Source organism: Chaetodon trifascialis, chromosome 13 (assembly GCF_039877785.1).
Source record: "Chaetodon trifascialis isolate fChaTrf1 chromosome 13, fChaTrf1.hap1, whole genome shotgun sequence".
In the NCBI taxonomy this organism is placed as follows: Eukaryota; Metazoa; Chordata; class Actinopteri; order Chaetodontiformes; family Chaetodontidae; genus Chaetodon; species Chaetodon trifascialis.
In genome coordinates, this window is record NC_092068.1 from 6,345,328 (window position 1) to 6,367,500 (window position 22,173).

The 22,173-nt window shown below is 44.5% G+C and overlaps 2 protein-coding genes across 2 annotated transcripts in view; both read right to left on the reverse strand.

The window, feature by feature from the left end:
• Window positions 1-9,258: 9,258 nt before the first annotated feature.
• On the reverse strand, window positions 9,259-12,907 carry zfp36l2 (zinc finger protein 36, C3H type-like 2). The gene is made up of 2 exons (XM_070977282.1): window positions 12,600-12,907; window positions 9,259-12,383 (listed from the first exon to the last, which is right to left on the reverse strand). Exons 1-2 carry the CDS (start codon window positions 12,687-12,689, stop codon window positions 11,181-11,183), a joined length of 1,293 nt encoding a protein of 430 aa, XP_070833383.1. The 5' UTR covers window positions 12,690-12,907; the 3' UTR covers window positions 9,259-11,180.
• Window positions 12,908-15,558: 2,651 nt separating this feature from the next.
• thada (THADA armadillo repeat containing) overlaps window positions 15,559-22,173 on the reverse strand; it is an 86,094-nt gene continuing 79,479 nt past the window's right edge. The window contains exons 37-38 of the mRNA XM_070977281.1: window positions 17,049-17,224; window positions 15,559-16,131 (exon numbers count right to left, since the gene is read on the reverse strand). Of these exons, the coding sequence (XP_070833382.1) occupies window positions 15,814-16,131; window positions 17,049-17,224 (494 nt within the window). The 3' untranslated portion in view covers window positions 15,559-15,813. The remainder of the gene's footprint in view (window positions 16,132-17,048; window positions 17,225-22,173) is intronic.

The following is a 22,173-nucleotide window of genomic DNA, read 5'->3' on the forward strand; positions in this document are numbered from 1 at the left end:
TTAAATACAGCAGTGCTTTTGACTAAATGTTAACATCAGCATGCTAACATGCTCACAATAACAATGCTAACATGATCATGTTTAGGTATAATGTTTACCTTGTTCACCATTTTAGTTTTGCCTGTTAGCATGCTAACATTTGCAAAATACAGCCAAGGCTGCTGGGAATGTCTTTAGTGGTCATAAACAACAGCATTGGACAAATTGCCTGTGTGACCTGATGGTGGCTTTAATTTGGATCATTAAGGGATGACGACAGTTATTACTGGCAGAACTGTACATGTCTGTACCAAATGTGAGTGCAATCCATCCAAAAGTTGTTGAACATTTCACTTAAACCCAAAAAGTCAGCCTCATGGTGGCACTACAGGAACAACCAAGGGATCATCAAAGTCATTAGGCTTCATCCTCTGGGTACCATGAACACCCCGCACTGCCTAGAAAGCTATATTTCAGGTGAAAGCTATGACCTGCTGATGGCACCAAATGAAAAGTCAGTGGATCACCAAAGTCATTAGGATTCATCCTCTGGAGACCATTGATACCTGTACCAAATTTCACAGGAATCTATCCAATAGTTGGACCGCAGTGGTGGATTGACAGACCAACGACAGACCAATATTGCCCTTCCCAGAAGCACACTGCTTGCGTAGCTAAAAAACAACGCTCAAACAAAAAAAAAGAAAAAGAAAAGAAAAGGAAGAAATCCAAAACCTTTCCAAGTGCCATTTATTCAATCTGAGAAACAACATAATGTTTTCCAATTAAATAGAAATAATATAAAAAAATATATATCATTTTCAGCCAGGAAATGATACATCAGATGCTAATTAGCATGGAAATGCAAAATGAGAGTCATACAATGACACCAACATCAAAACCAAAATCAGATTTAATGTGATTATTACTTGGCAGGTGTGCATCAAAGCCTGAAATAATAAAAAGCATGAGGTAAACCATTGAACTAGTTGGAAAAATGTGACTGGACTAATCGGAAAGATATTCACGTAGTATGAAGGAAAACACTTCCTTCCCCTGGCCTCTACTATAAGCATGGCCATGAGGCATGATTACTACATTATACAGTATGTCTTTATGATATCGTGCATAGTGCGGTATGGATATGGTGGTCATAAAGAGAGTGAGCAGGCATGCTGTCTAGGTGCATGACAATCTGAGCCTGGCCCTAAGCCTGGGTAATCACGGAGCGGCCGGGTCCATTCACAACGCCAGCTATACCCGTCCCACACAGCCACACAACTCAGTCAGCATAGTTATGCTATTTGTACAGTATAAACATTTTGGATGATTATATGTAATTACCCGGTGCAGCACGGGTGCATGGACATCCACATTGACTCACAAACACACACACACACACACACACACACACACACACACGGATGGATGGATGGACTTACATAAACCTGCACGCATTGACCTCAGGGATTCTCTTCCATGCTTAAAAGTGTTTACTAAGTAATAAGGCAAATGAAAAGAAGTCGGGGACATGCTCACTGCCAAGATCCTCTTCAAATAAACACCCCCATTAAATATTTTCAAGTCAATCTTATTGCCATGCTCCATAATTTCACTCCCTTCTCTCTCAGCCTCTGCACTCTCAAACCGCAGCACTGACCATGAAGCTTCATTCATCACGATCGAGACCTCATGTGTGGCTCTCTCTGTCTTTAACACCATTGGCCAGAAAGTGTAAGTAGGCCAAACGCACGCAGTGTCAACACACACTCGCTGCATTCACTCCTTCATCCGTCCAACCCTCTCGCCTCACAGATACTTCCTTATCGCCCCCCGAGCTCGGCTGCCAATCGCGGGTTTGGAGGCCGCGCCTGGTCTAAGTAAAGGCACTGACTGAACTAGAAAGGACATGTTAAATTTTACAGCTGCGTCTCTGAAATACACAGGTCCAAAACTTTCACACCTGCCTTCTGTCTTCCTCTTCATCTTGTGTGAGCTTCAGACCGTTGTCATGTTGAGCTGCGAAAGCTGAGCAGGCAGAGTGAGTGGCGCGTACAGTGTACAGAGATAGTGACTGTTATTTTCAGGTTACTCTTCCACATGGGTTCTTAGCTAATCAGGGCTGCTAGCTGACAAAGGGATGTCATAGATAGACAATTACTGCTGGAGCTACGGGCCATATTTCACTTTTTACAAACGTGTCATGTCTTCAGCTTAATGTGAGACTACTTTAAAAGAGGAGATAACACAAGTGTTCTCTCACAAATCAAAAACTTTTAAAATGTATCAGTCACAAAACACACCGTCTCTCATTTCAGCACACTCTGGGGTCTAAGTTGGTCCGAGATGACCACTAGCTTACGGCTAGTTAGCTAGTAGTGCTGACTTCAGGACTCTTATGCTAGTGATACACTGTATGTTAGCATTTAAAGTTTGAATAAGTAGGATTAACCATTGTAAGAATAACGTGTTTTTTTCTCTTACACATGAAATTTGAATTCATTAGCAATGAAACACAAACTTGCTGGTTTCAGCACAGAGGTATTGCTAGTGTCTGCTTGGTCTGATAAGAGTGGTAGCATACAGTGGGTAATGTTTGCTAATGTTAGCAACTTATGGTAGATATATCTGCAAAATAAATAATGTTAATAACACAGCATGCTGTGTTATTAACATTACTTGAGGCTCTACTTTTGCTACTTCATTTGTATTATTATTATTATTAATATTATTATTAATATTATTATTATTATTATCATCCTGTGATTGTCACTTGTGGCCACAGTTGCCACTGCTCAAAGTTATATAGATAACAAAACTTTAAAATCAGTATGTGTCGCATACACCACAAGTCTCCACAACAGCTCCAGTGCTCTACTGAGGTGATGAACACTGTTCTTGCAAAAGATATTCCCTCATTTGGTGTTTTGATCAAATCAAATCAAAATCAAATCAAACTTTATTTATATAGCACTTTTCATACATAATAAAATGTAACACAAAGTGCTTCACAGGATTTAAAAACAATAGAAATCAAAATAAAGCAACAATAAAAACCCATCCCTCCCACCCTCCGTATGTACAAGCACCCACCCTCAACTACATGCATACACACACGCACACATGCGCACATACACGCACATACATACACACACACACACACACACACACACACACACACACACACACACACACACACACACACACACATTCTTACTGCAGACGATGGCAGGGGTAACGAGACATGGCACGGCACTAATGACTGAGGAAAAGGTCACCTTTCGGGTCGTCCACACCGAGAGACATCAGGGACTGTGAGCACAGGGGGCACCCGCACCCGGGCCCACCCGAGCCCGACAGACCGGTGGGCCCCACACCAAGGTAGGGAGTCCCCCAACCAGCCGGGCCAAGAGGGCCCGAGGACAGCCCCCCCTGCAACAGATCAGACACATCTCTCAGTGTGGAGGACCCGCCGAGGAAACACTGGAATTAAAAAATAAATAAATAAATAAGTTGAAAAAATAAATAAATAAATAAATAAACATTTAAAAGAAGAAAAGTTCATAAGACAATAAGTAGAGTAGATAAGATAGAGTAAAATAATACAATATATAAAACATGAACATTGAGTGAAATGAGATGAGTAAAGGAATAAAAGGAATAAATAGTAAATAAACTATAAATGAAAGCTATAGATAAACTAGTAATAAACTGAGTAAATGAAATAAATAGTAAATAGTCATGTCGTAAGAACATACAACTAAAATATGATAAGATAAGAAGCCTGATTAAAGGAATGAGAAAAATCAGACATATCAATTAAAAGCCTGGTTAAATGTTTGATGATGATGTTGAAGGCCACAGGCGTTGGACTGGGTTGAGATCTGGTGACTGTGAAGGTCATAGCATCTGATTCACATGATTTTCATCCTTATTAGCTAATTTAGTAAACCCTGTGTCCTGTATGGGAGCATTTGTTCTGCATCTTCACTCATTTATTCAGGTTTCACATTTCATTTGCCATGGGAAAAGAATGGACAGACTTGTGTTTTCTTGTTAGTGGATTTAAGAGAAAATCAAGATCTTGTGGAAGTTTGCTTTTTATTACACAGCTAAATCTATTTTTACATACAGCAGTCTATGCACATTGTATTATTTTTACAGCTTCCATTTTCTGCCCTGCAGGTAGTGTAACAGTGTCTTATCTTGTATTGTAAGTTTATCTTGGTCTCTGTGGCAGATTAAAGGGCAGCCAAGAATATTCTGACCTCTGAAATAAAGCAGCCAGAGACAGAATTAGACCAAGGCCAGGTTAGCATATGTGTGTACCTCATTAAACATGCCACAGTGAAACTTCCGCCCATGCACTCAGCCTGGGCTGCATGAATTTGGAAACATCCTTATGCAGAGCTGCTTGCCTAAAAATGGCCTGGCCAGGCGCTTAATGGTATTTACACCCTCTGTATTATTTACATTGGGAAAGGAGTAAAGAAAACACATTTTATGAGAATGTTCCACCCACAAAGACGTGATGTCAATGCCGCAACCTCGTATACAGGGTGGGGCGAGGTAAACAAACACTTCTCCCATCTTTCTCTGTGTGTCATTTGCAGGGGTCAGAGAAGGTGGAATGAGGTGCGACCACCTCTCGGCTCGCTGGCTCTCACTGTTGATTCATAGATGGAGCTCAGAGCAGGGGCCTGAACAAGAGCCAGGGGCCAGTGTTAGTAAACTGTGGAGAAACCAAGGGAAGTACCTCATCCGATGCGCACACACACAGCTGAGGGTTTACACTGTGCGAAGAGAAGCATCTCGTCTGCATTGCTGACACACGCGCAGAGGAGCCACAAGCACTGGCGGTAAACACTCAGGCCTCTCACAAGATGCACTGTAAATATTTACAGCTCGGCAGGCATTGAGGAGAGAAGAACATGGAGGGCCGAGCAGCGCTGGCCAAACGTGACTGGCCTCAGCCAACGACTGCCTCAACTCCCCCACACATCTCCACCCTCTCTATCCCCCATCACCTCTGACCATCACCGGACTTAAAATCCACTGGGCAAACAACATTACCTTATTCAGCATCTGTGCACTGTGGCTTACCTTGGCTTACCTTGCGGCAGCTGGGGAGGTCACCTCAGCTGAGTGTGGGGCTGGAGGCTGCTTCCTGAAAATAAAGTGAGGATTATGGTTTAGCTCCTCACAATGAGAGAGGCAGCGCAGAGCTGAGAGTGAATGTAATCTATGATCTCCTGTCAGTGGTCATGCTGAGGTGAATGGTTAAGGGGAAATGGTTATATATTCAGACTTTCAGAAGAGTTTCAAACATAAATGAATTACATCAGAAATGGTAAAGGTGGATAAGTTGAGTTTTCACTGAATCACTGTACATAATTCATAAAACTAGAGGCTAAGGAAAGATACATGCTTTATGTTATTATTGCCAAACTCAGTTGCTCCAATAATATTTTTCACTCATAGGAAAAATATAAAATGTACCCAAATGTGAAGCAGTTTGAAAACATCTTCATTTTACATTCATATTTTATCTGTATGTTTATTCTATTTGATTAGATTTTCTCCCAAGAACAAAAATATGATCATTTTGTGGTTTTTTCGCTTATTGAACAGTGAAAACTGTCTGTATGCGGATAGATAAAAGCGGGGACAGTAAAACCAGCTATTTTTTTTATACATCATTGAACTAGAACACTGCAAAGTCATGACTGATTTATCCTTAAAATTAAAGTATTTATTAGTAATCTTTAGACAACATCATTAACTGAACTGATGGGGGGAGAGTGGAATGAAACCACAAGCAAGAAACCACAAACATGTTTCCTGGTGAGATATAATGTGTTTACATATTTTTAACTTTGGTGATAAAATCAGTCAAATGCTGTGTAGATGTGGATGATGTGTTGAATGTAGTGCTAATAATAGGATGGTGGAGAAGAGTCATTAAGTAGCTAACATTAGCTACAACTCAGCCACTGGTCATACCAGATCATGTGATGCTGTAACAGCAAAACTGAGCAAGGATGTGTTTGTTTTGATAATTAATTAATTATTACATCCATTAGACTACAACCTTCTGCCTTGTCTTTTTCATTAGCTTTCCCAATGCCTCAAGAGTCAAATGTCACCTGCCTTTTTCATTATCTGCACTTTCAACAGTAATGAAATTAGAGTTTAGCTTCTAAATGAACATTAGATTCATTTTCATTGAATGCTGTTCGAACGTCTGACAGCTGCATGTTTGTCTGAACCTTGTGGTATCGGGTAGAGTGTTGGGTGGGGTTTCAAGCCACTGGCACACACACACACACACACACACACACACACACACACACACACACACACACACACACACACACACACATTGTTTCATTGTGAATCCGGAATAGTGTCACATAGTTGACAATCACAGATAAGCAGACAGAGGGAACTTTTAATGGTTCTTCACTGATTTATGGCACCACTGACTCTGGGCCTTCAGGGGTTTGACTGCTAAAACAAGAAACTGTTTACTTTCGCTTTAATTATAAGTAGCAATTATACCTCATTAGCCATAGGAAGATTTCACTTAAATCTGTAATCCTCTACATTATTACTAAATCAACAACAAAAAAAACTAAACCTGGGAAAATTTTGGATCAGCTGGAGGATTTCGACCTTATCTGGGTCTAATTGGGGGTTTGTGGCACAAAAATGATTAACAACCTCTCTCCACTTTCTTATTTGGCAAACTGCCACCCATCTGGCACCCATGTAGGCTAAAACAAAGTCTGAAAAGCATGTGCTATTACTACTTGACCCCAGGTCTGGGCTTAGCATGCCAAAACAATACCAGGACGAGCCGAGCTTCCCAGTGCAGCAGTGGAACACAAATAGTAACTTCTAGAAGCCGCCACTACAGAGGAGAAGGGAAACTGAAGGAGGAGGAAAAACAGCAGGACGAAGAAGAGGTGGAAATGGGTGGTGGCCAGGAAGTGGGACTCTTCCTGCCCTAATCACAAGTCAGAGAGTGTTTCCTTTCATTGTCGGAGCTCCAGATCCATTAACCAGCAAGACCCCTGCGTGCACACACACACACAGTCACACACAAACACCACTACATACACATCCTTATATAGAAAAGTTAAGCTTTTATAGACACAACATATATGAATGCTAAAACACTTAATCAAACATTATATGTGTGTTTGTTGATTGACATAGTGAGCAGCACACACTCATATTCCCACACACACTGAGTCACAGGTACGCAGATCCTACTTGGCAGGGCCTGGCGCATTGTGCTGCCCTTTGGCTCTGCTCTGATAAACACTTCATTATGAAATCCTGAGGACACAGTAAATATTTGCCGGGACCCTTATCAGCCGCCCTTATCTCAGCGTGAACTCCAGGCACCACATGACTCCTGGGCCCTTTATTTTCTTAATGCCTTTGCTACCACTGATAACTTCACAGAATAGCCTACAGAAAAAAAGTTCTTTGAAAGAAGGAACCACAACAACAGCGGCTTCATACTTAATATAGGCCAGGGCTTTTATTTGGTATAGACATGCCTGAATATGACACTCTGATAGGGGTAGGCCATGGCTGTATTTCTTCTTGCTACGGGCTGGTAAGCTCAAAACTCACCACCGTCCCCAGCTTACCTGCCCAACTGACTGATATTACACATTTACAGCTGCAGAGTTAATCAATTATGGGCTAATAGCTGTTGTTCAGTTTCCAGACTGATACGTCCACCTCAGCCTGTATGACCTCAGTGCACAGTAAGAGGTCTCTGATGCTGCTTCCAAAGACTCGTTTGGTGAAGCAGCATCGTTCAGATGTGATTGGAGCACATCGATTCTCCATGCGAGCAGTCGTTTCAACACACAGCTTAACGTTCATCATTCACTCCTTAATCTCAGTGGGGGAATGTACATTTCATTAAGCACTGCACTCGAGTACAATCTTAAGGTATTTTCTTTGAGTATTTCCATTTTCTGTTGCATTACATGTCTTTAAGATTTCAGGAGAGAATATTGCATGTTTTACTTCCTGACATGCATTTGCCAGATTTTCCATAAAAACATATATGATACAAACACATGGCTCAAAATATAACCAGAGGATTCCAACTACCCCTTCCAACAAAAGCAGTTAGAGCTCTTTGTGACAAGTTGTTTGCAGTTCCACTGAAGAGACATTTCCCCCTCCTCGGATAGTCTCCTTTGAATACCTATTTGAGGCCCAAATAGGTCAAATTATCCAATATTTGTATGCAGACACAATTTTCTTTTGAATCATCTCATGACCCCTCAGATTTATCTTGTGACTCACTGAGCCTGACCCAAGACTGGGAACCACCACACAGTAAAATGTTATCTATCTATCTATCTATCTATCTATCTATCTATCTATCTATCTATCTATCTATCTATCTATCTATCTATCTATCTATCTATCTATCTATCTATCTATCTATCTATCTAATTGAGTCTATTTACATTGTGATATAGGTGCTTTTCCTGTAGGAAAGGATCTGACTGCTTCTCCCACCACAGGTTAGTCATCATATATCCTTCACGTGGCTGCTCCCCACGAGGTTTTGTGAGTGCCAGTGTATATTATGTCAGAAAAAAGGATCGTAATGCACTGCATATTAAAAGATTAAAATCTTATCCTGATAGCCTGAGCCACCAACACACGCACTGACTTTCCTGTGGCTCTGGGCTCCTACACTTTTTCCATTTCAAAATTCCAGACCTCATTCCTCCGATGGCACACACACATCACTCATCACTCTCTTTATAGCAGAACATTACAGATTATGTAATATTACACACTTTAGTTACGTCTATCAGTTTCAGCGGTCGTGTTGCTTCTCCATGTCCATATTGAGCTGTCAGAAGCAGATTCCTGCTGGACCAGAGTCTACCATCAGGTCTTTAGACAGACAGGAGACGTGAATTCAGGGTCATGTCTTTCTCTGGAAATGAACCGGTCAGTGCTTTTACTGTTAACCGATGGCAAGGCCCCCCTGATGGCCCCAAGCCAAGTAGTGTCAGAAAGCAGCTGGGGCTCTGCTGCACCCAGGACACACTCCGTCCCTCCTGCCTCCAGAGTTTTTCCACTGGAGGAGGAAGACAGCAGTGGTGCTCTTACACCTGTGGGCAGCATGAAAACCACTGCTGCACTCCCACTGCTGCAGCTCAGCATCACCAGTTCATGTTTTTGATTTTCATTCTTGTGTGTAAGAAATCACAACCGGGCAGCGTGAAGCTTTTTCAAAATGATTTTTATTGGGAGAACTACAAAAAATGTACAGTACAAAGTTAACAGTCTCACACTCAATTTGTAGTGAACTGACTCCCCCAAAAAATATTACAACTCTCGTTGTCTTTTTGTCCGTTTTTGTTACATTCAAAAAGCTTTACTTCTGATAAAGTAGTCAAAAGTACATAGTGCGCATCCCCCTGTACCTACTATGTACAAACCAAACGTGTTCATCCACTTCCCTCTCCAGCAAACTCAAGACTCAGACTAGATCTCAATATCAAAAAACGAAAAAACTGAGCAAAAGGAAATGAAAATAAGAGGAATGGGGATTTAGAAAGGTTACGGTTGTTGCTGTCAGGGTGTCTGAGTGGTAACAACCTTTAAAAAAAAAGTTTCAGAATCCAACACTACATTCAGTTCAACCTGTGTATAAAAGATGCCATGTAGGAAAAATACTTTATTTGGTTAATTTTAAGGCATGTCAAGATGGTGAACCCCATAGGCACTACACAATAATACTGGGGCACAAGGAATTGCTACATTCTTTAGCACGTGGCTGGAATCACAGTGTGACCTCGTGCAAACAGAGAGAAAACAAAAATACTTTTTGGTTAATTTATTGACTTGGGTTCTTTGTCACTGAAGTCTGATCTAGATCAACAAAAGAAGTAAGGTTTGGACGGTCTGTACAACCACATTGTTTATACATTCTACAGAAACATCTAAATAGGGATCCTCGAAAAAGAGAAAAAAAAGCCTTCTACAGCACTGACACAACCTCAGGAGCAAACAGCAATCACGCAAACTTTTTTTAATAAACGTAAACAAGGAAACAAAATTAATGAAATAAATATCACATACGTTCTCTTAAATTAAGATTTTTTTTACTCATTTACAATAAAAATAACCAAGTGAAGTTACAAAAAAGGAGAAAAACAAAATATATATATTACTGTGAAAAGAACATACACTCCACTTTATGCAGATTAATAATGGCGATCATAATTTAAACATAAAAGAATATAGATCTATTGCTTCATCATACTTGATAAATACAGTATGGACACAAATTACCAATGTAGCCTATACTTTTTTCACAAGATAATAAATAAGTTAAATAGTCCATAGCCAGTTATGCACAGCTATGTAAATCACTCAAAAACAGCTAAAAAAATATATATTCAACCATCAGCAGTGATTTCCCCAAACAAACCCAACTCAAGAGTGCTTTTTAACCAAGCAACAAACTAGACTAACCAAACGAACCACTGGGTGGCGCTGGGACAGGACAGGTCTGGAATGGAAGTTGAAGCTTTCAGAGAGGAAAGAAGAAGAAAAAAATAACACGCTTTGATAAAGAAAAAAAACTGTTACTTTGAGTCAAGGCATATTCTTGGCAGGATGGGAGGAAATCTGAAAACCGCTTACAGTCTCTTCTTGTCAAGTCATGTTACCCACACATCTAATCCCAGGAAAAGTGTGGCTTGCCTGATAGAGCAAAAGGAGAGGGGGCTGCCACGAGCCCTTGGGCAAGGCACTGATGGAATGCCTTCTGTTTGCTATCTAAGTTTTAATACAGCTATATTACATACAAGGAAAAAAAATACTAAACTAATGCCAGGTCAAGGACACTTTAAACTGTATGAAGCTTGATCCCTGTGGGTGAAATTCTCTTCTCTTGCCCCCCTCCAGGGAGGTCAGAGTAGGGTCAGCACCCCTGGAGCTGCTAGGGATTCACTGTCTTGCTCAAAGGCACTTCAGGAGGGTGGCTGCTGCGGCTGAAATAGGCTGGAGGGCCGGAGGTGAGGGGGCTTAACCGGGATCCTCTGCTAGAAGGACAGTCTACCTCACTCACTGCCACCCCCGGGGCTCCTCGACCACCCTGCCTGACCCGTCCATAAATCCATATGAAAACAAAAACACGATTAGTCATCTGAAATCGACAGCCTGCTGAAGATTGGCAAACGTCTTCCAGCGTCCAGACTCGGGGACTCGGAGCCGCTGAGGCTCCCGGAAGAGCTGAGGGACCCGCTCGCATAGCTCTCCCGGTCAGAGAGCGAGTCTGGCGGGCTGGGAGGAGGCTCGAACACCGGCGACTCGCTGAGGCGGCGCAGCGCCTGCAAGTGGCTCATGTTGTAGGTCGGAGGGGAGGGCGGGCACACGCTGCTCTGCATGTTCCCGTAGTAGGCACCGGTGGAGTGGTTGTTGGCGTAGCCGCTGGGGCCGTGCACAGCCAGGGGGGCCAGTAAGGCTTTTAAGTCCTGTCCGGGGAAAGAGAAGGCACTGTTGATGCAGGACACCGAGTTGGGAGAAAGCACCTCCTCGTAGAAGCTGGAGGCGGAGGTGCAGGAGGAGGCGGTGGTGGGTGGTGGTGGGGTCCGGGACGTGGGGCTGTCGAGCAGGGGAGACTCGACTCCGTGGTGGATGGAGAAGCCGGAGAAGCTGAGGCTGTGGTGAAGCTTTGGTCTGTCCCTCTGGGTGTAGCCGAGCTGCTGCGGCGGCAGGACCTCCCTGTGGCCGTAGCCACACAGCTCGCGGGCCGACCGGCCCTCCCCCGCCTGCACGTTGGCGTTGGCGGCGGGAGCGGGCCGGCGCTCGTCAGCGTTGTGGATAAAGTGACACCGGGGACCGTAAGGGCAGAAACCGATGGTGTGGAAGGTGCGGCACGGCTCCGTTTTGTACTTAGGGTGGCGGGACAAGCTCCTCAACTCGTGGTAGCCGTGAGCGAACTGACATTTTTCTCCGTACTTGCACGACCCGTTCTCCTCGAAGGGCCGGCACAACTCGGTCTTGTAGCGGGTGGAGTTGATCTGAGAGCCGGGCTTCTGCTGCAGCACACCCCGGTCTCCGTTCTCGCTGTAAGCGCGGTCGCGGAACTTGTTCTCCTTGTTCATGAGGGCCGTGGCGCTGCTGTTGCTGCTCGGTGTGTTCTCCTTCAGGCTGCTGTAGGAGCCCATCGAGTACTTGTTGCCGTTGTTCATCGCCTCCACGTTGCTGGTCGAGTTTCTGCGGAAAAATCCCGGCGTGAAGGAGCCGCTGGAGCCCGGAGTCGTGACCGGAGCTCCCACCGCTTTCTTGTCCAGCATGCTGTTGATGTGGAGGGCGTTCATGTTCATGCTTTTATCTTGCTGCGGGAAGGGGAAAAAAACAAGAGTTAGCAATGCATTTAAAACACAAATCCTGGGACTATTTAGTCCACATGACGCGTTCAAGACAACTTTGTTTGTCTGCAACGTGACAACTTGTTGCAGCTGAACACATGCGACCTCCTCTAAAGTTGAAGCACGCTCGCTCAGTTATGAATGCAACCCCAAAAATAACCCCTATTCATATCAGACTTTTACCTTGTAAAGCATGTCCATGTCGTAGAAAGCAGACAAGACGGTCGCAGACATCTCTTTTCCCCAAGTTTGCTGCCGCACTCCCTCTTTCATGGAGGACCGACCAGGATCCTTGAATGCGACGAGCGGTAGTTTGTGCCACGACTGGTTTTGGTTGTGGAAAAAGTTGCTTTAAAAGTTTATGTGCAGTTTAAGTCCGGATAAGAAGAAGTAGCAGAAGAAGGAAAAGGGGGATTGGTTTGTATTGTTGAGTTGTAGGTGGCTTTATTTCCTCCCCTCGAGAAGCGCTGAGCCAGAGTGCTTCACTGTGCGCTGCAGCCTTTTCGCATGGCTATAAAAGCCTGGCGGTGGTCAGGGAGGGGCGAACTCAAGGCGCTGCAAAGTTTTGCGAGGAGCCGCCTCCTCCCCCTCCTCTCCGAGAAAAAAAAAAAACAAAAAAAACTTCCATTCACCGGTTGGCCGCCTATTCTTTAACACCACGCCTTGAAATCCAAGCCCTGCACCCCCACCCCCACCCTACTCACACCCCCTCTAAACTTTTTTTTTTTCTCTTTTAATCACTCAACCAATTTTGTGGAAGTTTGGTTTTGCTTTTCGGGGTTGACTCTCGCTGAGAAAGAATGTGAAAGCATCAGGGGACGTCTGCTGTGCACGCGGGCCGCTCTGCAGCTAATGAAGCCTACCTGGGCTCACACTGAAGCAGTGCGCTGGGGGCTGGGTGCCTTGCTCAAAAGCTCCAAGGCTGAATTTAAATTAAAGGGACATTTTTCCTCCCGACACCCCCTGCCTCCCAGCCCAGCGACCCACCAGTAACAAGGCCACCCCTCCAGCCTCTGGACCACCACACTTGGAAGCTGACACATGTATTTGTAATGGAAGGAAACTGCCTCTCCCTCTCTCGGCCTGTGGATGGGGTGAGACCACAAGTATGAGCGGAGAGGAGTCCAGGCAGAGTGCAGGACAATTTTTAGAATCCACTGGTTGCATAATCAACTTCCACAGTGCAACAGCGGCCTATTCCAGTCAGCTACACATGGAAAAATAGCCATGTTAATGCCCACTGTGGTCACATGACCCACTTTTGTATTGTTTCAAAAGTACACTTCAAAATAACTTCACCTTAAGATTAGAAATCTGCGCTCATGAGGCGTGTTGACTCATTACAAACACAACATGGATTTACTCTGGTTAAATCTTTCTGAACCTCTCTTCTAAGTTCCTAACCAGAACTTGTTTTTCCCAATCTCAGAGCCCAGACTGCAGGAATGTGGTTTTCATGTGGTACAGCAGAGCAACACTGCCCCCATGAGAGCAAACTGGGAACTGACTGGGAGAGACCGGGGCGCCACCTGCTGAGCAGAGATGGAGCAAGACCTCGAGCTACATTCAGGCCCATTTCACTTTAATAATGTCATACTTCTAGAGCAAGGGATGGTCTTTTATGGCTCCTCTTTTCACAGGGAGGATGAAGTAGAGTTCCAGGCACAGAGAAGCATCCACGTTTAGAGATGTTTTGGTCATTTCAACAAAGCCACCCGGTCGCCACAGTCCCTCCTTTGTAGTCAGCGTGCAGTGTGGCTGCCATAAGCTGCCCCTGTCTCAGCATGATGTAACCTTCCCAGGATGGCAGAATGTTCACATGAAAATGTCAAACTACTCCACTCTGCTCTTGGAGTGAGGTCAAGTTTTAAAAAACCACAGTGGAAAGATTGCAGAGTTGGCAGCAGAGGACGGGGCTCTATATCAGGGCTCCGCAAGGCAGATATTTTGGTCAGGAGGGTGTAAAAACTCTGCGCTACACATATCACCAGAAATTGCCGGTTTCTGCGACACTGGTAACCATTAAATCTTTTCCATAGAGGATCATGATTGAAAGAGTGGTTAAAAAATGATCTTTCTCTGAGACATGCTTCAATATTCTCTCAAGCGCTGAACGGTTTGGTTGGAGGGGGTGAAAAAAAAAAAGGGAAAATAGCAACAGGCGAAAAACAAGTGACATAAGAGCTTGGAATCTACTACTACCAACCCTAAAATTAGGCTGAGGGCTGCCCCAGGACTATTTGAGCTTTGCAAGTTGTGATAAATAGTTTAATGTGAAGGACAGACATGGAGAGGCTCCTGAGAAATCCCTTGAACATGTCCTCGTCCGCAGAAACCGCTCTCCCATCACACGGCTCTGTTTTTATTGGGGGATGTAGAGCTGTTCCAAAACATTACGTCAGTTTTACTGTAACAGGGAACATGGCTACCAGGGAGGGAGAAGGGTCCAGCTGTATGAGAGGGCAGTATGAATCCACACACACACACATTCTTACACACGTACATCCACGTGCACACGCACACGCGCACGCACAGGACAGTAGTCCATTGTGCCGTCCTAATTACATAACCAGGAAAAGTAGAGGGAAGCATAAAAACACAGTCCGATGGGAAGAATCCTGCAGTAAATTAAATATCACAGGAAAATAACACCTCGTATAAACATACAGTAGAAGTCAAAGTGTATACTGAAATACAACTCTGGTGACGTGTCAGAGAAAACACTTGCTTTCACAATCCCATGCCTCAGTCATAAAGCCCGGTCACTGCACAATCGCACCATTGAAGTTGTGCTTGAAGCTTTAGGCGCTGAGTTGTTTTGTTCCAACCTTAAATCCCTGCTAGACGTGGAGAAAGCAGCACAGTCTGTGGACTCAATACTGACACTGTTGAAGTTTGTCGTGTGACACATTCCCACTGATAAGAGAACAGGGCATCAAGTGTTGTTTTGCGCAAGCTCGGGCTGAATTATTGTTATGGCTTCAGACTGCCAGGCCTGCTCACACTGTGCTAATATTATTATTCTTATCTGTCTCTCCTGCCTTTTTACTAAATGATAAAATTATTAACCTTAAAGAAGTCAGGCATTCAACTTTCTGTCTTTGCTTCAAGGGGAAACAGAACGTCAGAATCCCAAACTCAGTCATTTCAGACATATTTAATTAAAAAGACATCAAGGATAAAAAATCATAAACACATACTCTAATCAATTTGTAAGACAAAGTACAGAGTAAAAAAATCCTGTTTCCTTCATTCCCTTCATTTGATAATAAAAAGGCTTGTCTTATGTTGGTTCATTAATCTGATAACGTTTGCTTTGTTTTAATGTGAAGAACATAAATCATTGTCCCTAGAATTAAAAATCTGGTGCTATTAGAGCCAAACGTTGCTGACTCCTCTACCTCAGCCTCTCCAGCACATCTAGAGCCAGACTGGCCCTCTGGTGCCGCAGCAGCAGCCGGGCGTGCTCCATGGTGCAGGAGAACTGGGGCAGGGCAGGGAGGGAGCCCAGGGCCTGCTGGGAACCGAGGGCCTTGGCTTTGGCCTGAGCTGACAGTGTAAGCATTTGGTGGACCTGGTCCGGCCCTGCGATCCCCGTGCCCTGCTTGAAGGCCAGGACAAGGGAGCCAAGGTGTCTGTGGAGCAGCTTCACCCACTGGATCGGCTCGGCCCACAGGTTCAGATCCCCCTTCTCAAACAGGAAGTCCTCTTCATCCTGGTCACAAGCAAAATGGGAAATAATTTACAGGGTGTCAAGCCGGAAACATAACATATTATATAATTATAAAGTTGATTTGCTGAACATGTTAGCAAACTGTTGCCTATTTCCACATCTAAGAGACACAGAGCAGCATTAGCATTCACTTGGCGTCATATTTCTGGCAGCCTGACAAATGTGAGTTCAATATTCATCCTCCTTCTAGCTTAGCTTCCACCAGCTCCTCAGGGAAATATCTGGCTCTGTGGCTGTTACATGCTGCACAGTGTTCACCAGCTCGTCACTAAACCTTGTCTGTCTGTTGTGTGGGAGAGAACCAAAACAGAAAGTTGTGGGCTGTAAAACCAAAAAATGAGCTCAAAAATGTCTCCATTAGACCCATGATTAGTGCCTACAGCACCTTGCACTAAACCGCTGAAAATATTTAGGAACCACAATAGTGCACAATTTACCTTGCTTAAAGTTATGTCTTCCATTGCCTCTCAGCTGTTTAACGGGGTGTTTTCAAAGTCTTGATTAGAGAGAAACAACCAGCTAAATAGGAACCAAACTGAACAGCACTCGGCTGCTGTGACTACTACTGTGAGCAGAACGAATCAAGAGCAGCAAGACAAATAAAGGAAATAATTAAAGGAAATGTAGTTCTTAAAAGTCTGTTGATAGTCAAATTGGTTCGAGAGGACTGGCGTCTTATTTGCTCCACCCTGGCAGTTAATGACCAATCGCTGACGTAGCTCAGAAACCGTGACAGTCACCATGTTTATCTGTCCTCAGTTTCACTCCATGGAAATCATTTGTACTGTTCGTGATGTTTCTGTCCCACTGTTTAACAATCTTAGCTGTCAATATGTACCTACTCCAAGGCCACAAACACAAATTCCTGGATGCTCTTAAGTCACATGACAGATTCTTACCAGACTGGAAACTTCCTCTGCAGCTGCCTCATCGTGGCCCTCTTCCTCTCCCAGCAGCCACTCTGTCAGAGCGATGACACCCGCTGGTATCTGCCCCCACAGCTCAAACAGCCGACACAGGAGTCCCACGCCCGAGTCCAGGGCTACTGGAGGACACACAGAGACAGCGGCCACATCTGAGGACAGAAGAGCCCGCACGTTTATTCAGTCTGTAAACAGCGGTTTACATTCAAGACATGCAAAACTAGTTTACAGACGCACAGCAAGCAGTACTGAACGCAGCCAGACTATGAGTGAACAATAAACAAGAGTGTTCAAAGATCACAAATCATCTTTGTCCAAATCACAAACAGCTTGTGACTGGGTCAAGTTTTCCCACCCCCACCCACACAACTTCTGCTCAGATGCCGTGTCATTAGGTGACCGTCAGCTGAGCGGTGCTCGACCTCATGGTTGTTTCACCTTCAGTCTGGAGTTCAGCTTTGGAATGACCAGAGGGCCTCTGCCCCGGGATCAAAGGTCATGCTCAAGCTAATCTTGAGGTAAGAGGTCAGGAATACAAGCAAGGTGAGGAAACCCCCCCCCCCCCCCCCCGCCCTGCCCCCTCAAAAATAAAAATGTAAAAGATCTTAAAAGTCGAGACAAACATTTTCTGAGAGGAAGATGCAGAGGGCAGTGACAATGCAGCGCCACTCTTATGTCACGCAAAAACAAAGGAAAAAACCCTGTTCAGGCTTCAGGATTATCAAATATGAAATAAATATTGCAGCTTTGGTCAAAAATCTAGCATGCAGCAGTGGAGGAATCTGATAACCTGATGTTCACCTGATGTCCCTCAATAACCTCGTTTCAGCTGCTGCCTGTGGATGTTTAAATGATGCCGGGCTGACAGTGTGTTCCAGACGTGGTGCGAGTGTGTGCGCATGTGTGTCATCTCTGGGCTTGGACGGCCTTCTGGGAAACAAAGCTATAACTCATATAACCAACCGCAATCAGGGTGTGTGTGTGAGCGGATTCACAAACTATTCTGCACGTTGCACCAGCATGCACGCGCAGCGAGTGCAACCATTACATTCCACTTCCTGTTTACTTCCTGTCTATTAATGAATGGATTGCCTACATATGTGAGTATGATGTTCATGCAGACTTCTTTTTTACACATGGAGACTGCCAGTAATCAAGAAAAATGAATTCATGTATTTGGTAGTCTTGCTATTTGTAGTCTTATACAAGTAGTCTTTTGTTGCTGTAGTGCTTCTATACACACACACACACACACACACACACACACACACACACACACACACACACACACACACCAAGAGGCAGGCCTGCCGTGAGCCCGTACTCACACACGCACTTCAAACAGAGGGAAAACATAACGTATGACTTCATTTAACGACTCCAGTTGTCCACGCAGCAACTATCTGACGCAGAGTTTGTGTGTCAGTGACTGGGTGCGAGTGTTGTTCTCCCACCTTGACCATCCTCATCACAGCTGACACCCAGATAACACCACAGACTTCAAAAGGCTTCGAGAGCCACTAGCCAAAACACTACCACTATGGGAAGAGAGGAGGGGGGGGGGGTGGAGGTATATGGACCCCCATCGACACACATACAGTATAAAACACACACACACAGACACACACAGTCAGGGTTGGGAACCCAGATTGTTTTTCCTCTTCAGAGAGGAGGCGTAAAATCAAGCAGAGCCTGAAGTCTGAGCGGAGAGGGAAACCCAGCCTGTGAACATTAGAGGCTGTTGATTGTACCGTATTAGAGGAGATTTAAGAGTTTAGAAGCTTGAGTGACAAATTCCTTTCTTTACCAAGAAGCCGCCTCTCTCTGGGACAGCTCTGCCTCTGATGTCAACCCTTTACAGCCCCCATAATAGGAACATAATAGGAAATTTTAGCTGCATTCAATTTATCTCCTTTTCTACGGAGGTTTCACACATCGCTTAACGTGATTTCCCTCCTCGAGCTTTGGGCGCAAAATGCTCCTTTTCTCAAGGGGATTGTCTTTCATGCTGTTACCGCCATGTGTTGCGTGTGTGCATATGCGTGTGCGTGTGCTGGCATGAGTTTAGTCCTAAGCAGGTATTGTTTGCATTGGGAGACTGTGTGAGTTTATGTCAGACATGTCTTTTCTCTGCAAATGACAATATCAGTGCCAGCTGTTGAATGAATGGGTCTGAGTAAGACGGGGTGAGGCTGTGTGTGTGTGTGTGTGTGTGTGTGTGTGTGTGTGTGTGTGTGTGTGTGTGTGTGTGTGTGTGTGTGTGTCGTGCAGTTGGCATCCACTGGCACACACTCTATCCACTGGCACTCTTGTAGTACATTTGAGCTGGGCAGGGCAGGAGTGTGAGGGAAAAACTTAACCTTGTGCCACTTGTGGAAACAGTATAACAGTTGTACCATTCTGAGCTTCTGCAGAGTTTTCAGCCTCGACTAGCAGCTCTTTAACTTGCTCTGTCAGTCCACAGACCCCTCCTCCATCGCTGGCTGACCTTTATTTTACTAACCTGGATCCTTTTTATTCATTGTGTCCCAAATGATCGTTAATGATTGCTAAAAATTTTGGGTTAGTGGGCGTGAACCGTTTCCAGCTTCTGAAGCCTGACAGCTTCACGTGCCTGTATTTGGTTCCAGACTTGGGCTGTAACCAAACGCTGTCCTGTGCTACATGCTAATTCGTAGCAGGTTTTGGCTATGTAGTGTGATCACACACGCTAATGAATGAAATGAAACTCTGTATGAGTATTGAACTAAATGCTAACATTTGATACTTACACTGAATACAAAGTGCAGCTGGCGTTGATGCCATTACTAATGCAGGCACTGCATCACAGACCTAAGCATTTGACTAATTCAAATAATGACCCGATGATGACACAGGATAAAACAAAACATGAATATCTGGACCAAATGTCACGGCAAGCCGTCTAATAGTTGTGAAGACATTCCCGCAACCTTCCTACAACCCAACATCCAAACAACAAAAAACAACACATGCTATCTCATGCAAAACGAATCTAACGTTGCATTGTACCGACTCATTTCCTTCCTTTTTCTGCCGGCTTATCTGAATGTATTATATACATGCAGTGTACTATCATTTCACTGTTTTTTCCTCGCATTTGTTTTTACTTTCATATACGCAGACTCAGCGCAGAATGATGGGATCTGTCCATGTTTACTAGTAAAGGAATTTGTTTGTGTGACTGAGTGTGCTAAATTGTGGATCTTGTGTGTTTATAAACCATGGACAGCAGCACAATATCAAACAACAATATTGTCTGTCTGCGTAATCTGTTATCTGGTTTTTGAACATGGAGGCTTTGCGCGCTGCTGCAGCCTCGTTGTGTCTCATCAACAGTCGTGTCACTAAAGTCCCTGAATTAAATTAAGAGAGTGAAGAGACCATCGCTGTTCAGTAAATCCTCACTGAGCCTCTGCAGCTGGGGGGTGTTAGATGTCCCACTGAGCGGAGGAGGAGTGAGAGAAAAGGGGGTGGGTGGGGGCTGTCGGCGGGCTGTCAGGACAGTGAAATGAGAGAAAGCGCTTCCCGCCTCACTCTTCCACTCGCTGGTGTCATTATGTTCACTGTATTGGGATGTAATTCCTCTGCTCAGCCGCCCACATCTGAGGGATTTGAGTTCGAAGCCCCTCTTTAACTTACTGCTTTAACTACACCCACCCCACCTGAGGGCCTTAAGCTGCTGACATCAGTCACGTCTTTAATCCATACAGTCTGGACAAAGACCGTCTGTCCAACAGCAAAGACCTATACGCAGAACTTCATCTGTGATCAGACGATGGAGGGGTGTGTGTGTGTGTGTGTGTGTGTGTGTGTGTGTGTGTGTGTGTGTGTGCGTGTGTGACAAGACAGCAAAACGCCCACAACACTGATCTTCACAAATGCTCAGAGGAAGGCTTTCTTCATCACACAGGACACACGGAGTGCTGCAGACGCTACAGTGGAGCTGAGACACCAGGAAGCATAGGTGCGAGATAGAGAGAGAGGCGTGAAATAAAAACACACACTTTACAGCCTCGACTTCCTCTGGTGGCTGACGAGAAACAGAGACAGAGAGCAACAACAACAGCAACACCAACAGGAAACGTTACCTTGAATAATAATAACACAAAACTTAGTGAATGTTGAGCATTAACATAGAAATAATGGACTGACAATGCGCTCGTAGTCCGAGCTCACTGCTGTCGTGAAAGCCAGTCAGTGCTTGGTTCAGTCGGTGGATCAAATACAAGTCAATGGCTGCCTCAACAGGGAGCCAAGAGATGCTCCTCTCTGTCTAGGAAAGCTCCACCCTCACCTGCTGTCACTCCAACCAAACATCAAAGAGCACCAAGATGTTCTGACTTGAATCCCACAATTCCCAGAAAGCAACTCAATAGCAACTTTTATTAAGACAGCCCTTGATGAAATCACTAGAGTTACATTTTTAAACGTTGGAAAGCTCCTCCAGATCGGCAGGTGGAGTAGTACTCCTCATGATGAGTAAACTTCCTGTGTGAAGTGGGTGGAGTGCCCCTCCAAAAGAAATGTCCTTTTGTCATTCAGACATAGGTGTCCTCTACATAAATGATCCTTATGGCGGAATTCAGACAGCACATTTACAGAAAGACAAGATGCTTGCATGATGTTCATATATGGCACCTGGTGTGTGAGAGGCGATGAGACGATGAGTGATGATATGGAGGAAGAAGAGTGTTTTCTGTTGTCTCACAAGGTGTATGAGTGATGGATTTTTATGGTAAATTAGCTTCGATAAAGGACCAGAGTGAGTGCAAGGATTTACTTCTACGACACATTCTGCTGCAAACTTCTCGGAAGGATTTTCTTCCTCTTTTCGTTTCCTGACTCAATCTCAAAACACATCCCATCCCGCTGCTGCAGACGGCAATGAATACAATGTGCACACACTTCAACACAGCCTGTGGACACCAGTCATCACTGCAGACATGTGACTTCATTTCACACCACCCACTAAATCATTAAAAACTCATTCCCCACATTGCGTTTTTGGTCAAAGATGGTGAAAGCAGAAAAAATGACATTTCTGTTTCTGTGTTTCCACTGGAGGGTGAAATTACAGCTT